General features: G+C 46.5%; 1 protein-coding gene across 1 annotated transcript in view; it reads left to right on the plus strand.

The window, feature by feature from the left end:
* The window catches only part of LOC8035019 (sodium- and chloride-dependent glycine transporter 1-like), a 44,218-nt gene extending 24,951 nt beyond the window's left edge, over positions 1-19,267 (plus strand). The window contains exons 9-15 of the mRNA XM_040205971.1: positions 2,481-2,593; positions 3,222-3,350; positions 4,651-4,750; positions 7,254-7,354; positions 11,837-11,992; positions 14,002-14,484; positions 18,644-19,267. Of these exons, the coding sequence (XP_040061905.1) occupies positions 2,481-2,593; positions 3,222-3,350; positions 4,651-4,750; positions 7,254-7,354; positions 11,837-11,992; positions 14,002-14,484; positions 18,644-19,267 (1,706 nt within the window). The remainder of the gene's footprint in view (positions 1-2,480; positions 2,594-3,221; positions 3,351-4,650; positions 4,751-7,253; positions 7,355-11,836; positions 11,993-14,001; positions 14,485-18,643) is intronic.
* Positions 19,268-19,482: the final 215 nt, after the last annotated feature.

A 19,482-nucleotide genomic window follows, 5' to 3' on the forward strand; every position in this document is an offset into this window, starting at 1 on the left:
AGCTATAAATCATTTCCCCTCGGGCAAGTTGGCTGCACATTGCGATAAATGCCCATCCGCACCGGTCTTAGAAAAAAAAAAAAATTAAAAGTGTATGAATCATATAACATTAGATTGCAGGGCGACAGCAGATGTATAAGTGCACCGTCATGTTACCCTATCCAATAATGAAATTGAATTTTTACGCGAGCAAACTAATAGGGTTATGGACGGTCTATATTATTATTATTATTATTATTCAGTTGAAAGTAGCGCTTCGTGTTGTGTCCCTCTTTTTTTGTCCCTGCTTTACGGCGCCAATTGTTTAAAAAACGTAGGTTGTCCTGCAGTAACTCGACAAAGTAAATCATTCTGATTGGGTTAACGAATGAGGGACGGAAAGCAACGAAAAGCAGGAAGGCAGGACAAGGCATTGGCCACACTTTGACGTCACGCCCCTACGGTAGCGCTGCTGCCGGGAGTGCGCATGCGCAGACCGTTCATCTTGCGCTAATTTGGTTTCTGCGCACGCAATGTGCCCACACCTGGTGTGGGCAAATGCGGGCGTGTTTGTGAACAGCGGGATATTTCGCTTGGATTAGCTTCTTTTTTTTTTCTTTTTTCCCGCCATTATTTCCCGCAAGAACTTGATATTTATCGCTTCAACAAATAAAGCCGTCACTTTCTGTTCAAATAACAAATTGCCTGTGAAAAAAAGAAAAAAAAAGATGGCTGAGGATTACATTATTATCTCGGAAATAGACTTTCGCAACATATGTTAAACGTGAAGGGCGCGGTTCAACTCGACAGGCCGCAAGCCCCTCCGAGCATCGCTTTATCGAAGAGACGTATGTGGTTTTGGACTTCCGCACCCTGTTGGTCGGTTCTTGTCGAAATTTCCAAATCGCCATGGTGCATGACCTTCGGAAACAAACTTCAGATCGTCCGATAAAAAAGAAAAAAAGAACAGTAATAAAACCTTCTTTCCTTTTTTTTTTGCCAGCATAAATGAATTGCGCAGAAAGATGGGACTCCTTGTGCGAATGACGCTAGCCGTAGTGATAGAAGGAGACGTTTAAAAACAAGCCTATCTACATCAAAAGATTAAGAACACACACACACACGCATGTATATATATATATATATATATATATATATATATAAATATATATATATATATATATATATATATATATATATATATATATATATATATATATATATATATATATATATAACACATCCACCTCATACAACACGCATAGCGCGTCTAGTTGCGCTTCCCAACGCCACGAACGCTGTTCAGGCAAAACTATGAACCGCAAGGACGTTCGAGGCCTCTTGCCATTCCCCGTTCCCCTCAAAACGACATTATTCGCGCTAATCACGACGACCCAACTGCCGGGCATCTCGGCTTCTCCAAAACCTATTTTCGAGTTCCAAGCCAGCTACTTCTGGAACAAAATGTATCGTGCTATCAACAAATACGTCCGATCTTGTCGCGAGTGCCAAACGAGAAAACACGCAACGACAAATACGCCCGGTACACTTCACTCGCTTTCCCCACCTAGCCATTCCTTCCAAAGAGTCGGAATCGACTTCTTGGGCCCGCTTCCCACATCTCCAAACAACAATCGATGGGTCATTGGAGCCATTGACTACAATACCCGCTATGCCGAAACTAAGCAAGTTCCTGATGCTACCGCAAGAGAAATTGCGAACTTCTTTCTGAACTCCATTTTGTTACGCCATGACGCTCCGCATTCCGTCGCGAGTGACCGAGGCACGCCCTTTATTGCCAAACTTCTCAATGAAGTCCCGGCAACTCGCAAGTACAGTTCGTCATCTGACAAATGCTTACCACCGCAGGCTAATGGCCCACCGAGCGACTAAACCTTACATTAGCTAGCATAATGTCTATGAAGAATACCACACCAGCTGGGACGCAATCCTTCCTTTTGTCGCCTACGTCTACAATACCGCCCGACAAACTACAGGATTTTTGCCGTATTATCTTTCATACGCTTGTGATCCACTCACGACTCTCGACACTATTTTGCCGTGCGTGGAAAGTCGTTTGGATCCCTACACATCTGATGTTGTGTCCCGAGCCGAAGAGGAGGAGGAGGAGGAGGAGCAGGAGGGGAGAGGAGGAGGGGACGAGTAAAGGGGGAGGAGCAAAGGAAGAGGGGAGGAGGGGGAGGAGGAGGGGCATACCCTCCCCTTCGTATCCTCCCCTCCTCCTCTTCAAGAGCTGCGCTCTAATTTCGCATTACAGAGATTTGTAAACGTCTTTCATTTTGTGTCTTGTTTTTTATTTTTTTAATGAAAAAAAAATAAAAGCCTGTTATTCCAGTCGCTTTTCTTTCACTCAATAAAAAAAGCAAACCTGGGAATGATTTAGCGATATTTCAAATAAACAGGTTGGTGTGTTGGTGAATAATGTTTTCGTTAACTAACCGGAGTTTTTTTTTTTTTTTTTTTTTTTTCTACGATTTCAGTGCCAAGCCTGGCTTTCGTGAACTACACCGAAGCCCTGAGTAACCTGCCGTTCCCTCAGATGTGGTGCATGCTTTTTTTTGTCGCTCTGTTCCTCTTTGGGCTCAACACTTCGGTAAGCACTACCCTAAAATATCTCAGACGCAGGAAACTTCCGAAAAAAGGGGAGAGAGGGGGGAGGGAGAAAGTAATGGGGGTATACCTTTTCTTTCCCCTTTAGCTGAGATGGAAAAAAATGGCATTGAAATAAAAATACAGGAGAAGGGGAACGTCCTAAGCTAGGCTACTGCGCCTATATTACATGGTATCTTAACACAATGTAGTTCGTCAACGAAGGTAAAGTAGCTTATTACCCTTAGATGCATGATCCGTGTTTTCTGGTGCTATCGCAATAGACCCGTACCACCTAAGGGCAATACGGTTTTGATATTATTACTCGGAAGTGCTTGTTTTTTCCTCCGAGGTTAGTTCAAAATATAATAATATATGTAAATGGAATTAAATTAACAGTTAATCGTATTTTTACAACGTACCCGCACACATAACACAAGACAGTCGTGGAATTGAGCGCCGATGCTCGGGGGCTTATCAAGGATTGTAACTCATGGGGTGTTGAACTCAACCTGGAGTGCGTTAAAGGGGATGTTGGGGAAAGGGTGTATATGTAAATCACTGCTGATACTACAATTCAGTGACACGAATCAGAAGCAGCCTTTTTTCTTTTTTTCTTTTTTTTCCGGCAGGTGTTTCTGATTCACACAGTGCTTTCGGCAATCGTCGAGCACTTCCCAGGCCTGAAGGACTTCGGCACGGAGCTCACGCTCCTTTTCTGCATCGGTGCTTTTCTTTGCGGACTCCCGCTGTGCACAAGCGTGAGTTGTCAGCGACGCAACCGCTCGAAAGTGCGACCAGCTCACCAAAAGCATTGCTGTGATTGCTTTTCACGATTGGCAAGGAGTTCACTGCCCTGACGTAGGTAGTGGGATTCATTCCGCTTTCATCGATGCAAATAGGCGATGCTGTCAGATCGTCAACTTGGACGGTTTTGCTGCATAGAAGGCGACGAGCTTAAGCTGCCATCCTGATCTTTACGCACACAGCCCACCCTGTCATTGGAAACTGATGATGAGTCAGCAGAAATTCTAATTATTGATGCAAATCAGCGCCATTCTTTCGGTTGCGACGTCACCGGTGGGAGCCGTCTCAGTGGCCAGTGTGGTGGACGCGTTTTGGCGATGAGACTGCGCGGCCATCGGACCGCGTTGCTGATCTCTCTTCTCATTGGTTGAACTTGTTAAAGAAAGAGCGGTGATTGGTGTTCTAAGCGCAAGGCGGCGTACCGCACATGCAGGAACTTCAAACAGATCTCTCTAAAAATACGTTTGCGAGTACACTTTTCTGTAGAACACGAAGCTAAAAGAAATTGTATACGAAGTAAAAAAAAAAATAAATAAATAAAGAGAGAGGTAAGCGCACGGACAATGGGCATGACGTTGCAGCCTCCTCGGTCGCTGGAGTTTTTTTATTGTGCGCACTGATCAGCAGTATCTGCCCTCTGCAAAAACGTGAGCTCAGACTTTTTTTTTAGAGTGTATTTTTGTGAGAGCAAAAGTCTTGATTGCGGCCGTGGTGAAAAGGGGAAAAGGAGGGGGATGGGGGGACGTGGACCGAAGGTTTTAGACAAGATATGCAAAATTTGCTGCCTCTGTGAGCCTATTATAGCGGTTGTAGTGCGTGACAGAGCACAAGTGTACACAAGCGATATACACAAGTGCTGTCATAAGCCACGCTCTGGCGTTCCGACTTTCTGGTCAAGGTTCCAGGATTTTTTTTGCCAAACTGCGTTGAAACAAAGTGTAGTCACACTGTCAGATCTTGCCGAATTATTTCTGGCCAGGTTCGCAAACAGGTCCCAGCCGAAGAAGTAAAAAAGAGCTCTCCCGTGAACGAAAATCAAACAGGGACGAGCTGCACAAGTTGTATATCCGGAGTGGATTCGACGACAGGTGTTGGATTTGATTTTAATAAAAACGACTTGTGCGATTGAATGAAAAAGAAATACTAAATTGAGTTTTGTATCAAGGGCATTGCGTTGGTGTATTGTGAGTGTTTTGTAGAGTGTTTTTTTCGTAGTATTTTTTAAATGTTTTTATTACCTCTGGCACGTCGCAGGCCGGCCCCTACTTCATGCAATTCTTGGAGTCGTACTTCGGGGCGTCCTTCTTCGTTATACTCGCCCTCGTGGAAGCTGTCTTCTTCTCGTGGGGTTACTGTGAGTACCGGACCTGCGGCGGTGCAGCCGCATTATGACTCTGCGAATAATCGTGCTCAGACATTACATCCAATACAGACATGTATGTCAAAAGAAATAAATACGTGCACTGCGCGACACTGATAGCGCGAACAAGCGACCGTCAGTTTGTCTTGTTTTTCTCTTACATCGAAAGATTTTTAGAAAAAAAAGAAAAAGAAAAACTACTAGTGCGGCGGAAAGTGTCGATTTGGGATTAAGTGGTAAAATTTTCTTCTTCGATGAGAGGTTGGAGTGAAATTCGAAAAAGCACCGATGTCGTGTTCGCACTAGCAGTGTCGCACGATGTACCTCAAGGAGCAGAGTTGGGCTGTTCCCATCACCGCGGCGATTGGACAGATGTCCAAATTCAAAAAATGTTTGCCGAGAAATTGATTGTAGCCACTGTAATGGAGTCCAAGTGTTGTGCTCACGTAGCTCCTGTTCAGTTCATGAGGCCGTGTTATGAAGGGGCTTTGTAGCCTTTATTCAGCCAGTGCCAAGACGCGCGCCATTTGCTCGAGTTACGCACTGTTTCTGATATCGTCCGAGCGACATGTTGGCCGGTCTCGCGCAGCTCGTCTCCGATCTCTACCGATATTTTACTGTAAATTATTTGTAAACAGACTGCTATTTAACAAGCGATATTGAACTCTCGTCACCCTGGGGCTGAAGATTCGTAAAACACAAAGTTGGAGCCAAAAGTTTGCGGACACGCCGGTCGGACTTGGGCGAGAAAAGCTCTGCGTCATCGCTGCAAATGTCTAATTGGCGAGCTCCATAGAATTTGGCCCCAAATTTTTGTTTGACGTGCCTAGCCCTAGTAAAAAATCTAATATGTAGAAGAAATTTCTTGGTTCAATAAACGCATATGATTAAATAAGATATCACGTAAGTGCATACAAGAACTTTATAAGAACATATAAGAACAATATAATATTACATAAGCAGTTAAAATAAACCGATAAAAAGTTCCTTACAACTTCTTATGTAATGTTATATTGTTCTTATATGTTATCATAAGCTTCTTGTAGGCTCTTAAATTATCTTATTTAATCACATGCACTTACTGGAACAAGAAATGTCTTATACATATAAGATTTTTTTTCCTAGGTTGGTGCCCTGTTGGGATCACTGCGACTATGTGAAAAATATTTGTGAAGGAGAGACTGAAAGAATTGGTGGTCCGCTTCTAGCATCAAAATGGCATTATGACAAATCAGCTTCTCACCCAGTCAACTTTCCGAGGGGGAAGGGGCCCGGTCAGGATGGTGACGACCGATGATGGTGTTCGCCCGATGGTAGTCCCTCGGGAAGTCGTATAAGAAAAAAAACAACTAAAAGTTGTTCGATCCCGCTGGACACATTACGACGTTGGTAGGTTTACGGTGGTGTGGCCACGTTTATTTTCAAAACAAAACGACAAGTCAACGGTAATATACAAAACTTCCAAAATTAAAACCCCGTACTTTAGTCCCCAGTCTCCCCTTACAAAAATGGTCAATGAGTTTCAATTGAGTTTCTATACAATTGAATTACTTTCAATTGAAACTCGTTTCATATTTTTGTAAGGGTCAAGAGCTGAATTCCCCCGAGAATCCTCTCGGCAGCCCTTTTGTAGCCTCGTAGAGGCCTCCTTTCCCTCCAGAGAAGGACCAATCACTTCAAATTTCACCACTCCCACGTGGTACACTGTCGTCCAATGGTCGGCGAGCTGTCATCCTGGCTTCCCAACCGCCAAACCTAAATTCCTTGTAGAGTTGTTCTCTGCAATTTTTCCAGTCTGACTGGCGCCAACCGCTAATTTATTGCATCGGGCATAAAGCGACAATATTACACTAAGCGGCAAAACCCTCTATATACAGGCACATTCGGCTAATAGCCACCACCAGCTGCAAGAAGGGATCTGTCCGAGCAGACTCCCGAAACCCGAGAGGTTTCTTAACGACCGCGGGGAAACCGCTCCCCCCTCCCGGCCGCTCTGCCCACGCAAATGCTCCCTCCAAAACGCCAACACTCACAAAGAAAGCTAAAAAAGAACGATGCCGACGCAACTGTGGAAAGATAGACTTTTCTAAAACAAATCTTACTTATTTCTAACAAAATCCTTCGTTACTTAACACACCCAATTTTGTTGAGTTCTAAAATAGGGAATTAAAACAAACCAGTTTTTATTTTCGAAGTTCCGCTGGAAAAATCACATTTACGGCTTCATGACCCCCCCCCCCCCCCCCCCCCCCCCTCACCCGCCTCCTTTTCCCAATCTGCTCATTTTCTTGTGTGCCAAAACGGGATAGGCAGTTCTTAACATTCGAAATAAATGTTGTCTTATGCCTTCTTTAATGAACGTAATCTTTTTTTTTTCTGAGCATGGGCAATTAATTTCAATAAAGAAACGTTTTATGATCCCTTCGTGGTTTGTAAAATGTATCTTGACATATCTGGAGTTAGACCGTGTCTTTAGCCTGTCTGTTTGTTTTGTCAGCCACAAGACGAATCATCTTCGACATCGAGTTCATGTACTCGGCCACGTCGGCTGTCATCTACAAGGCCCTCTGGGGTTTTTTGATTCCGTTGATGCTGCTGGTAAGACCCTCGCCTATCTATTCCATCGCCTGCCAAAGATGCACTAAAGATGTCTCTGTAGTTCCTTTAAAGAGCTATAAAAGGATTTATGTCATCTAAGAGCGGTCTAAAAATACTGAGATCAAAGATAGGTACACGTTCACTGAATCTTGGCGTCAAAGGCACTTACAGGTGTTCCAATGCAGTCCTAGTTCTTTCCTCCTCGGCAAGCTCAACAAATTGCCCTCGGCGTCGATAAAGATGTCTATCTTTGGTCGAACCACAAACTTTGAGTAGCAGCGATTCAAGAAAACACACACACACACACACACACACACACACACACACACACACACACACACACACACACACACACACACACACACACACACACACACACACACGCGCACACGCACACGCACACGCACACACGCACACACACACACAAACAAACACACACACACACGCACACGCGCACACACACACACACACACACACAAATACGCCATTTCATTAGAAAGGCGCTTGAGTGTGACTCGTCAACTGTGATTGAGATGGACATAATATGGAAATACGGTCCAACATTAAGCAATGGCGGTTTAGTTGTGCGTGGCCTTGCAGGAAGCATAAATTTCCTCGAGTCGCTTCCTGAGAGATCACCTCCTGGACTAAAGAAAGTCTTCAGCAATTTATGCCGTCAAGTTCGTGGTCGGTTAGTCTCACGGCTCGCCGGATCCGGAGGAATGCATTAAGGTAGCAATTGGGGCCAGTTGGTTCACGATCACCTAAAGAAGCGCAAAAAATACAAGGACAAGGAAGTAGGCAGACAAGAGCGCTCTTGTCTGTCTACTTCCTCGTCCTTGTATTTTTGGCGCCTCTTTAGGTGACCGGAGGAATGACACGGAGCCAAGGGTTGCGAGAAAGAGAAGCTACATTTAAATTAACGTGGACGATCATGTAACGAAGTGACATAGCGGGTGGGCCCGTCGTCTCCGAGCGTCCGCGCGCCGCCTCCGTTTTACCTTATGATGGAAGCGAGCGCGCGAGGTGCGCGTGCCCTGGTGCTTTTGGCCACCATGCGTGTAGACCAGGGTGTAAGATAGACAGGTGGGGAAACGGCCCATAGAAGCCTACCGCAGCGCCGTGACCGGATTGTGTACTCGTCTGCTTGCGGGTACCCCCTACTTGCGGCAGATGGCGCTGCGGCGAGAAGAAAAAGATCGGAATCGGATTTGCGTGGAACTCTATGGGAGAGTGCGCAAAATAAACCGAGAGCACGACAGTCCTCAATTGAAAATCCACGAGAAACCATCTCCGTCAGTTTAGCCGGACACCATCGGTCGCTCACCCGGAGTGAGAGTTCGCGGTGGTCCACATAGATGGCGCCACAGAAAAAGAGAAAACCGAGGGGGACACAATCCGGTCGCTCATTGGGCTCTCGTTTCCCCACCTGTCTATCTTACACCCTGGTGTAGACGTAGGCTCCTGTATACCGACAAAGCCTGGCAGATCGCCACGAGAAGCGGCCGCCGAAATGGAAGAGGTGGAGCGGCAGACAACGGATGAGAGGGAGAGCCACGTGACTGGCGCCCCGCTGCGGCGAGATGCCGAAACTCACTTCTCCCGACAGAACAAGTGTTTCGGGTCCTCGCCGCTGCAAAAGCTGTGCGCTGACGTCCAGGTTCCCGATAAATGGCTCTTCGATGCTTTGTGCTACCAGATCCTCGCGCTCCAAATTTGCTACCGGGCACTCTATGGCTCCGTCGTCAAAGTGCCAAGCTTTGTGAGCATAGAGGAGGCTATGGTATAGATGTGGCTGGCTGATCCTAAAGTAACGCTGGTCCGGCCGTTGGGGAAGCTGGCCTGCGGTCGGAAATTTTTAGTCGCCCGGGCGCCTACGAGCAACAAAAAAATTCCATTTCGTAAGGAAATGCAGCTGTAATGCGAAATATAGTAGTGTGGGACTCTAGTAGCTATGAAGTGGCGAGGGATATTCCGGAGAGAGCTCGTCATGATGTTAAGTTTAGGTTTTTGCGATTGGAGTTCTTTGTATGACACCAGCTCGCCAAGGGGGGAAAATGTGAAATAATGCAACACGTGGTGCTCAGACAATCTCTGGGTGAACAAAGCAAAACACCGAACAAGGGGTACAAGGTAATTTGAGATAGTCATCATTCGAAGGCAGATAAGCTTCTAGTAAGATATATTTTGAAGATAGAACAAATATTGACGAGGGAGGCGCGATGAGGCTTTCGCTATTTGTACATGGGGAGTGTCGGCACAAGATGAAGGTAGCCACTAGTTAACTTCGATTGAAAGTTTTGGGCGGCAATATGAATGCATGTCAGGCCATGCCACTTAAAAAGGGAACCCCATTCACTCATTCATGAAGGTCCTTGTAGTTAAGAGACCGTTATGGTCGGCGGCGAATCAGTTGACGATCCTCCGCGCGAAAATTTCGAACTCGCGACCTAAAATCGCGGACTGATTCGCCGATTGCAAGGAGATCTATGTATAAGGTGCCTTTTTGCTAGCCGTGTGAATGGGGTATTAAGGCAGCAGACAGGGAATTATAGGATAGACGTATGTTACTGATTTCAGGAGCCGATTTACGTTCCTATTTTATCTAGATTGTTTATTGTTTTTATGTATGTTTTTATTTATTTATGTTTTTTATACATTTTTTTTTTCGATAGTGTGTCATGTTTTGATGCATAATGTGTGATTAGATGGTTTGGTTGGTTTTGTTGTTTGTTTTCGAAGCTGTAGCGCGTGTAACGGCCATTCTCAGACGCCGTTGTCAAGCTGCCCTTAGCATTTTGTCTGGGATAGCCTTCTAGTGTACGTCTGCAAAAATAACACTTTAAATTTTAATTTTAACTAAAGCAGCTTCGACGACGTTCAGTCAATTTAAGAGAGATATTGCTTGAGAAATTATTTTTGGGCAGTTCTAGAGAGAACCGTCGCGAGTTTTGTCAAAATAATAATTCTATGTTATGTTATAACATGAAAACATATTAAGTTAATATGTTTTCTATTTCACATGTTGAGTTGTATTCTGTATTTTGATATGTTTTATGCTGTTGCTATGTTCTATTTTTTGTAGGGTTGGACGTCGATTAAAACTTTCACCCCAATAATCGCTTATCTTTAATCGACTAATTATTCGATTAATTGGTCTCGTTCATTTTTATGCATAATACTTTCTTTTCAAGCCGCGATTACTTATATATATACATATTTTTATTTTTCTGAATATCTGATAAACCGCGCAATATGCAACCTCGATTATGAATCAACCTCGATGTGTGGTTGAGACAGGTTCAAAGACACTCACACTCACGGATTATTACTCAAGCTGCCTGAGGCAGAGTTTCGTGAATATTCTCCGGTAAGAGTGGCCTACTTTGATTTCACGACGTTGGAACGGCCGTTACAGGTGTAACCTTCTGCACTTGTTTCGAGTTACAAATCTCACCCTCACTGTTTACTTTAGGTTAAAATTTTAGCTACATTTTGCCTTTTGTGTTTGTGTACTCGTCCATTTTTGCGTGGTGAAAGAATTTAATGTTTATTTTATTTTGGTTCGTCCCATTTTTACCGATTACCCGGTTAAAAAAAACTTTAATCGTGATTAAATCATTATTCGATTACTCGGTAGGTTAATCGATCAATTTCACAGCCTGAATTTTTTGTGCGTATGAAGCTGTAAAGAAGCAAGGGGCTTCGTCAAGCCGTTTTACGGATTTTTCTTGTTTCCGCCATTCACGTATTTTGAATGGAAAATAAAGTTTAATATTATTCTTATTATTTGAGGTCAGAAAACGGGAGCGTTGCGAGCCAAGATGTACAGAGCGAAATACGAAACCACAGCTAAAGTATGTTGATCTGCTTGCGCAGATAAGAAGGAAACGGCCGAACACCTGATACTCGCATGTAAAGGGCTTCACTGTACATTTGGCAAAGGCGACTGTGCACTGTCTAGGTGGCGCGAGCCACCGTCCAATTTAGAGGGTGCAGCCGTATCCCTACCCCAAAAAACCCCATATAACTTTTCGTTTCCTGGATTATGGAAATGGAAATCTACCTTGATTTTGGGTTTTCCGAAGTTATTTCTTTGTCTGCAATCTGGATTAAAGGTTTCCAAAAACAATTCCAGTTAGATTTCCAGTTCCACAGTTCGTATAGCGAAAAGGTATATTGAGTTTTGCAGTAAGGTATACATCTTTCCATCCATCTACCGGCTCTAGAAAAGGTAATTTGATGCGTAGCGTTGTTCGATGGTCGCCATATATTTGTACCGATTGCTGCTTAGCGATTGCCATGCGTATCATTTGAAATGGGCATTTGACATCATCATGGTGGTGGTTTTTACAGATGATTGGTATAGATGCTCTCTCTCTCTCTCTGAACGTGTGCAGCGTAGCAGAGGTCTAAGATATGATGGCTCTACGCCCTTTAAAAAAATAACTGAAAAGACAATGCAACTTGAAACCCTTTCAGCTGGCATGCCTGTCCGGAATATTGGTCAAAATCCCGACGACCTTGCTGGACTACAAGCTTCCCTTGTACTCCGACATCGCTGGATGCCTGATGCTCATGTTCAGCCTCGGCCTGATTCCAGTCTGGGCCATCACGTGGTTAAGAAGGCAAAACTTTGTAAGCAACCACCGATTTTTTTCCCCCTACCATGTTGCCTCCACTGTCGTTTTAGCGTGTCGTGATGTTTACATTGATTAAGACATTAAGTAGACAGTACGCAAAATTCGAGCTGCTGGTGTCGTCAATTCGAAACATAGATTAAGCACTCGCCATTCTGGGCCTGCAATCCGCAGCGTACGGTCTACTGAAACTTCCTAATAATACCAACGTGCAACAGGCCTGACCCTGTCTCTTGGTTAGTCTCGAAATAGGTGACCAGGAAGTTTCAGACAGGGGGCTCATTTCGCTCTTGTCGACATCGAGTGGGTGCAAACAAGAACCAGTTGTATTTTCCTTTAATGTTTTTATAATAACTAGCCAAGATGACTGGACGTCGATTAAACATTTTACCGGATGCATCTCCGCCTTTTAATCGATTAATTAATCGATGACTCGACGCCCATTCATTTTCATGCATATGAAAAAAATCAAAACTATTCTTCTTCTTGTTCTTGCTCTTCTTCTCCTTCTTCTTCTTCTTCTTCTTCTTCTTCTTCTTCTTCTTCTTATTATTATTATTATTATTATTATTATTATTATTATTATTATTATTTATTTTTCTTTTGCTGATAGTGTAAACCAGCGGTCAGCAACCCACGGCCCGCGGGTGTTAGACAGGAACAAGGAGCGCTTCCAATAGGCATTGTGCGACATCCTCACACTCTGGCAGAAAACCTCTTCACTTCCTTTTTGTCTTTTTCCTTTTTTCTTCGTCTGGACGGCCGAGCGCTTGAGGAATGCTCGCTTTGTTGGGAATCATTTGGGGGGTGGGAAGGGAGGGGGTGGAGGGACTCTGAAAATAAATTTAATGTCGCGGACAGACCGCGCACACCCGAAACCAGAGTACCACGTGACATCAGGGTGTAATGTGACGTTTCATCCCTCTAAATTTAGTGTGAATGATGGGACGGGGTCCGTCGACCAGTTCACATGACGTCACCATAACTTGGCACGGTAGTGAGCACTCTCGAGGTGAGTTGTGCTTTTTCCTGGACAGGATATCAGGGAGAAGTTTGGCGACCTAAAGCCGCGGTTACGCTGCTATAATACAAGGGCGGCCTGAAGGCACTGTCCAAGGCGTGTTTCTCCCTGGTATGACGGGCCTGTCACGGTGTTTATACAAAAAACTGCCCGCAGGCATGTTCGAGAAAAACATGAAGGCAAACATACTTCGAACATGCTTGACGCGTGTAACACTTTTGCCATTATATCTGCAGCGAACACTTTGTCTTTTGTATGATGCTTTTTTAGAGCGCAGCTCTTAGGCGCCCGTTCCCGGCTTGAGCGGTGTCGCCGCCGCCGTCGCCGTCGGCGTAACCGCGCGGTGCATTATGGGTAAATTTCCCCGCTAAATCTAGCGGGAAAATTTCCCCGCTAAATCTAGCGGAAAAACTTCCCCGCTAGATCTAGCAGAAAATTTTTCCCGCTAAATCTAGCGGAAAAATTTCCCCGCTAAATCTAGCGGAAAACCTTCCCCGCTAAATCTAGCGGAAAAATTTCCCGCTAAATCTAGCGGAAAAAATTTCCCCGCTAAATCTAGCGTAAAAAATTTCCCCGCTAAATCTAGTGGAAAAATTTCCCCGCTAAATCTAGCGGGGAAATATTGGTCACGGGGTCACGTGACCCCTCCCCCGAGGTCACGTGACCTCGGGGGGCACGTGACTCCCCCTCCACGTGGACCCCCTCCCCTGAGGTCACGTGACCCCAACAAGGTCACGTGCCCTCGGGTGGGGGGTAATGTGTGACCCTTTTCCCTATGTCACGTGACCCCCGAGAAACCGTGGCCCTCGGTACACTTCCCGCCTCCTCCTCAAGAGCTGCGCTCCAATTCGGCGTTACAGTGGTAAACGGCTTTCACTTTTTTTTTTGTCAGTAATAGTTACCGGGACTTTTTGTTAAAGCCAAGTTATTCCGCAAGATCCGCCTTTTTTTTTCCTCTGTAACTTCCGGAACTGTCCCCGCCGCAGAACTGTGACGACGCGCTCCAACCCTCCTACAAGTGGGGTCCGGAGGAACCTCCCATCTTCAACGCGTACCAGGCTCGCCTCCGGAACAGGGGCCTGGTGGCCATGACCTCCCTGTTCCCGGTCCGCTACGTGGCACCCAAGACCATCCCGCCAGACTCCGCCGTGACGGTCGTGTTCGCCGCCGAACCCGCCCGTGCTCCGACGGACCAGCCTGTGGACAACCTCGAGGACGTGGCACGCTTTTGGGCGCTGCCTCCGAACCTGCCCGGATTGGACCTGTCCAGGATGGCGGTCTCGTTGCCTCGCGTGGGTGGCGACGCCGGGAGGAGGGCCGACGTGGCTCCGGAGCGCGCTCTGCCTGGTCGGGAGCCCAGTGCGCCTCCCCTGGAGTCCACTCCAGCGGCTCCGTTGACGCGGAGGTCTTCCTTGCCAGGCATCCCTGGGTACCGCTACCGGCCGGTCCAGCGTCCACCGCGTCCTCTGGTGCGTGATGTATACACCTTGTCAGAGCTTACCACCCGGGCGAAAAATGCTGAGTCATTATGATGTGGACGCGTAGGAAGCGGCTGGTTTCGGGCAGAAGAGCGCCATTGGGTATTCGCAGAGCGCTTTCGAGAGCCCAATAGGCAAGAATGGGAGACGCCGAAAGCGGTAATTGGAATGGTCTATATATGCGCTGATTTTTACAAAAAGTGCCGCGATGTCCCGCAGATAGTACGAGCTTTCCTGCACGCCCACTCTACCACGGAGCACGCGGAACTCTACCATTTAGGGAAAGAAAGCAGCGAATGACGAAGAGTCAACGGCGTCTCAGAAATCCGATTTGAGCTGGTATTTAATCGTCATCGGTGCCTCGCTATTCGCTGGCCTGTTTCCGTGAACGGCAGTGATTGGTTGTTCCCATGGCTTGTGGTAAAGCAGACCAGACCTGTGGGCTTTGTTTGTTAAAAGTTCGTTCTATGGGACTTGATGGTAACTGTTCAGCATGAAATTGAAACAGTCCGATCACGTGACCTTACCAAAAAGGCAAGTGATGAAAGCTCGCACCAAACGGTACAATCATCCTTAAAGGCTGGTTCACACATATGCGTTGGTTGCGTTCGTATGCAACCGAAAAGACCCGTGCGGCAAAGTCATCGGGAGAAGTGCTCGCCGTACACAGCATGGCAAGCTATGCAAAGGGTAGCTTAGGCGCGAAGCAATGCGTGAGTCAGGGTTGTTGCGGTGCAATGGTCGTTACAGTCGTCTCGGTTGCATGCGAACGCAACCGTTGCAAATGTGTGAACTAGCCTTTAGGCAGCCATCAGAAACGCTTTTAGGAAAAGGTGTATAAGAGCGCTTCGTTTAGACGTCAAAAATGCCGTTTATTTAAGTACTAATTGTTCGTTTAATGACACTGTAGCAAAGATGGCTACGTGCTCGCATGTCCACGTGCATTTCGCAGCGTGCGTAGCCCAGTTAACATGAAATCTGTGGGTGTATGCATGCATTTAGTTCATAGCAATATAGGCATGAAAGTATTTTATGGATACATGAGGCTGTATTAGCAGTGCGTTTGCTAGGTATACGCAGAGCCGTATATGTAGGCAGTTTGTCTATTCATTGGGAAGAAAAGGAGACAAATGAGGGGGCGCCATCGGCCGGAAAGCGTGCAGGGCATTTTCCAGGGCGTCTTCAGAAATTCGAATGTGGCCAACCAGAAGTCGGAAATAATACCCTGGCGGTGGTCATAAGAAACAAAAATAATAAGCGCGTCGGAGTAACTCTCGGTGACTGAAAATTGGTGCACGTGATGTTTCAAACACGGTCATCCAAAATCATGGTGGAAGAGCGGAACTCTTCCACCATGATTGACATAATCCGTACGTCAGGCGCCGAGGGCCAGGAATCTGCCGTCCGAGCGGTCACACTCTGTCTGAGCAAAACAGAGTTCGCAAACAGAATTCGAGCGGCACATTCATTTCTTACATCTTTTTGCATGATCATAATCGAAACATCACGTGCACCCTATTTGCAACCACGAAGGGTTACTACATTTAACTCTTACGCACTTGTTAAAACCATATACCTTTGATTGAAACTGTTTCTCGCCACCACCGCTAGGCGATTCTTTTCAGCTCCTGGTTGGTCAAGAGGGCACTTCAAGCCCTCTTTCTGCATCTGGTGCACGCCCAGGCTCTGCCCGCGCCTCCTATTGACCAAACTCTCTCTACACACGGCTCTGGGTATACTGTGGGTGCGGTACGGCTCCTTGTGCGAGCTTTTTAAGGCGAGCAAAGTATGCGATACGCTCTATCGATACAGCGTGGCTTGCAAGCTGCACTACCATCATTCCCGCATCGCCATCTAGCGCCTACCCCACTGCGGCTTTCCTACACTGTATCCCACTATAGTCTAGTCGGTAACAGGTTAAAGAGTTCAAGGGAAGCTTCTCCCACCTCTTTAGCAGAGTGAACGTTGGAAAGGAGGTGACCAGCGTTCGCTCTGCTTAAGTGGAAAGAGGTGTGAAAAGTCTCCCCTGAATTCCTATCTTGTCTCCGACTCCCGTTACGTGCAGCGTTTCAAAAGGTATAGACCCCTCTCAAAAAGTCTGACAACAGTGAAAGAAAGCGAGATCTGGCTGGCAACACTGGGCAGTAGACGCCGTCTTGAAGGGTGCCCCCGGTTTGTTTACGTCGCCCGAGCACGAGTTCATTTCTTTTTTACGCATTCAGAAAAAAAAAAAAAAAAATCTGTTCTGGGTAAGAACAAGAGACTACGTGGCGCCATTAATTTTTTTTTTAATGAGAGAGGGTTTTTTCTTTGAACGTTCTTTATGCGTTTTTGTGATGCGCTCGCAGCCACTTTCTTGTAAAATGTAAGTGGAGGTTCGTGGCTACGGGAGGGTAGAAGAAGTTGCGGTTACATAATCCTGTTATTCCAGAGTCTATTTTCGATCAGTCGCGAGTTTATGTAACAAGCAGTGCACAGTTGTCGGTGATCCGGTGACTACGGGCCCACCGATTGCTAGTCGCTGCACTCGCGAGTCCTCTGACCGCCGAACTCGCTAGCACGCTGTTTACAAGCAAGCCCGCGTTTGCCCACACCACATGTTGGCATTGCGCGTGCGCACAAACTGAATTCGCGTGAAGTGAAGCGTCTGCTCATGCACATTGCCGTCGACAGCGCCACCGCAGCTGCGTGACGTCAGGGTCGCGTTTTGCCCTATAGAAACAGTTTGGCAAAAACAGTGTACTTTAAAGTTTGCATAGATGGCGCTATAGTCCGTTGCAACTGAAGAAGGTGCGGCGAGAAAAAGTTATAAGAAACATTTAATCAGTTTCTTCTAACTTCTCATATAATCGTACGTATATTGTTCTTATAAGGTTCTTGTCTGCTCTTATCTGATATTTTTTTATCATATGCGTTTATTGGACCAAACAATTTTTTATACCCAGAAATTTTTTTACTAGGGCGAATGCTAGAGAGGGGAAAGCTTCAGACGGAACGCTGGAGAGAGTGAGACGTTTGCCCCCTCCTTTCTAGCGTTCCGTTTGCTTCTTCCTCCCCAGCTTTCCTTTCCCCCGCCCTACCTTCTTGAGTTGTAACTTACTATAGCACATCATCCGTGTAGACAGGGTATGTCAAAGCCAAATTTGATTATATCGCAATTCTCTCTGGGTTGTTTTAAGTTTTACCAGAGGCTAACATTGGCACACGCACACACAAAAACGTACTTACCTTAAAATCTGTTGCACGAAATTGATTTTAATTGTTTGTTCAGTAGGTTGTATTCACGGCCGAATAATTTTCCCACGCTTCGCCGAACCTTAGTTGCTAAAATGACCAATCCTTGGGAAACTATTGGCACACAAATTAGCTACAAAAATACTCTAATATTGTAACGTTGAATTGTACTTGGCAGTGTGAACGCTGTAATTAATCCTCTGTTTAAACCTGCCAGACTAGCACACGAGGCCTTAGTTTTACCTATCTTCCATGTCTACGAACGCAACTTTCCACAGACATAAAGCCGTATTTTCAACAACCGATGGCCGCATACTTTTCATGAATAACAATACTCTATCTGTAGTGTATCAGGCTCACTTATCTTCGTGTCAAACGGATCTGACCTTTTCAACGGGCAGTCGCCATCCCTCCCCATCGTGGCTGACTTACACGGCAGAACAAGACAAAAACAGCTTCTTCGCTAATTCGGGCAACCAAACCTCTCTCCATCTGGCTTTACACAACAAAACGTGCACGTATTGTGATTAGTATCGCAACATTGGAACGTTCGCAGACTGGCACGAGCGGCGCGGTACCCTTCAAGATGGCCTTGGGGGCTAGTTTCCTTTCCCTGCGACAGATGGCGTTCTTTTATCCAAAGGGGAAGCGAGAGCGTAGCCCAAGTAGTTAGGCAGGAGAGAAAGAAGGACCCCTCCTCTCCCTTCTCTTTTCCCCGGACCGTTTTTTGTGTATACCGGACATCATTCTTGTCCCCCTTGAAGATTTTCCTGTCACTTAAAATTCGCACAAGAGCGGCTTTCCTCTCTCTCACTCCCGTGGCTTTCAAAGCACTGCGCGCAACTAGAGGTCTTTATTCGCTCATAGCAGTTTATCGCTTGCTCTATCTCTTTCTTTCTTTCTGTTCACCACCCAGGTAAGCAACTTCCTGCCCACGGTGCACCCCAACACCCTGGGCCCCCAGTTCTCCGAGTCTCCGATGCGCTTCGGCCTCCTCGGCCGCATGTTTGTCCGCCGCCACGACGAGTCGGACGAAGTCCTCATCCCTGGCATCCCAGTCCAGCCCCCGGGTCCCTGCCTGAACCCTCTCCCTCCCCCCGTCCGCTACCCCGTTCAACCAGGAGGTCCCTTCTACCCTGGTCCTGGGGAACATCAAGCGCCACCTCCACCTTACCCGAACCCTGGTCCCGTTGAACACCAAGTTCCACCTCCACCTTACCCGAACCCTGGTCCCGTTGAACACCAAGTTCCACCTGCACCTTACCCGCGCGGTCCATCTTTGGACCCACCTGGACATCCGCCTGAGGACTCGGGTCCACCTTACCCCTTAGACCCGAAACCGCCCTACCCTCTGGCCCCGACTTTCCTTCCGCCACTTCCGCCGCTTCCCGCCCTGCCTCCGCCGGAGGTTGAGGCGGCCGAGCCTCCGAGACCCGCACTGAGAAGACGCAGCGCTGTCGTGAGTGACGCAGTTCCCGAGGTGATTGTGAACAAGGGTGACGACGCTGGGGGATCACCCAAGAGCATCTTGCGGAAATAAAGAAAAGGTTAATTATTTTTTTTTTTTCCACTACGAGGCTCTCAACCCTGCGTAAACTACTCTAGTTAGTTCGTTGCCCGGTGATAAAAAAAATGTAAGCGTGCCTTAATGGCACTAATTAAAGAGAGGGTGCTGAGGTCCCGCATTTCGTGTATTGTTTGCGACTAAAGATATGTGCACCGATTAGGGAATCTTACAATGAGCGAAAGTACGCA

This window comes from Ixodes scapularis, unplaced genomic scaffold (genome assembly GCF_016920785.2).
Source record: "Ixodes scapularis isolate PalLabHiFi unplaced genomic scaffold, ASM1692078v2 PGA_scaffold12__126_contigs__length_90152505, whole genome shotgun sequence".
NCBI classification, from domain to species: Eukaryota; Metazoa; Arthropoda; class Arachnida; order Ixodida; family Ixodidae; genus Ixodes; species Ixodes scapularis.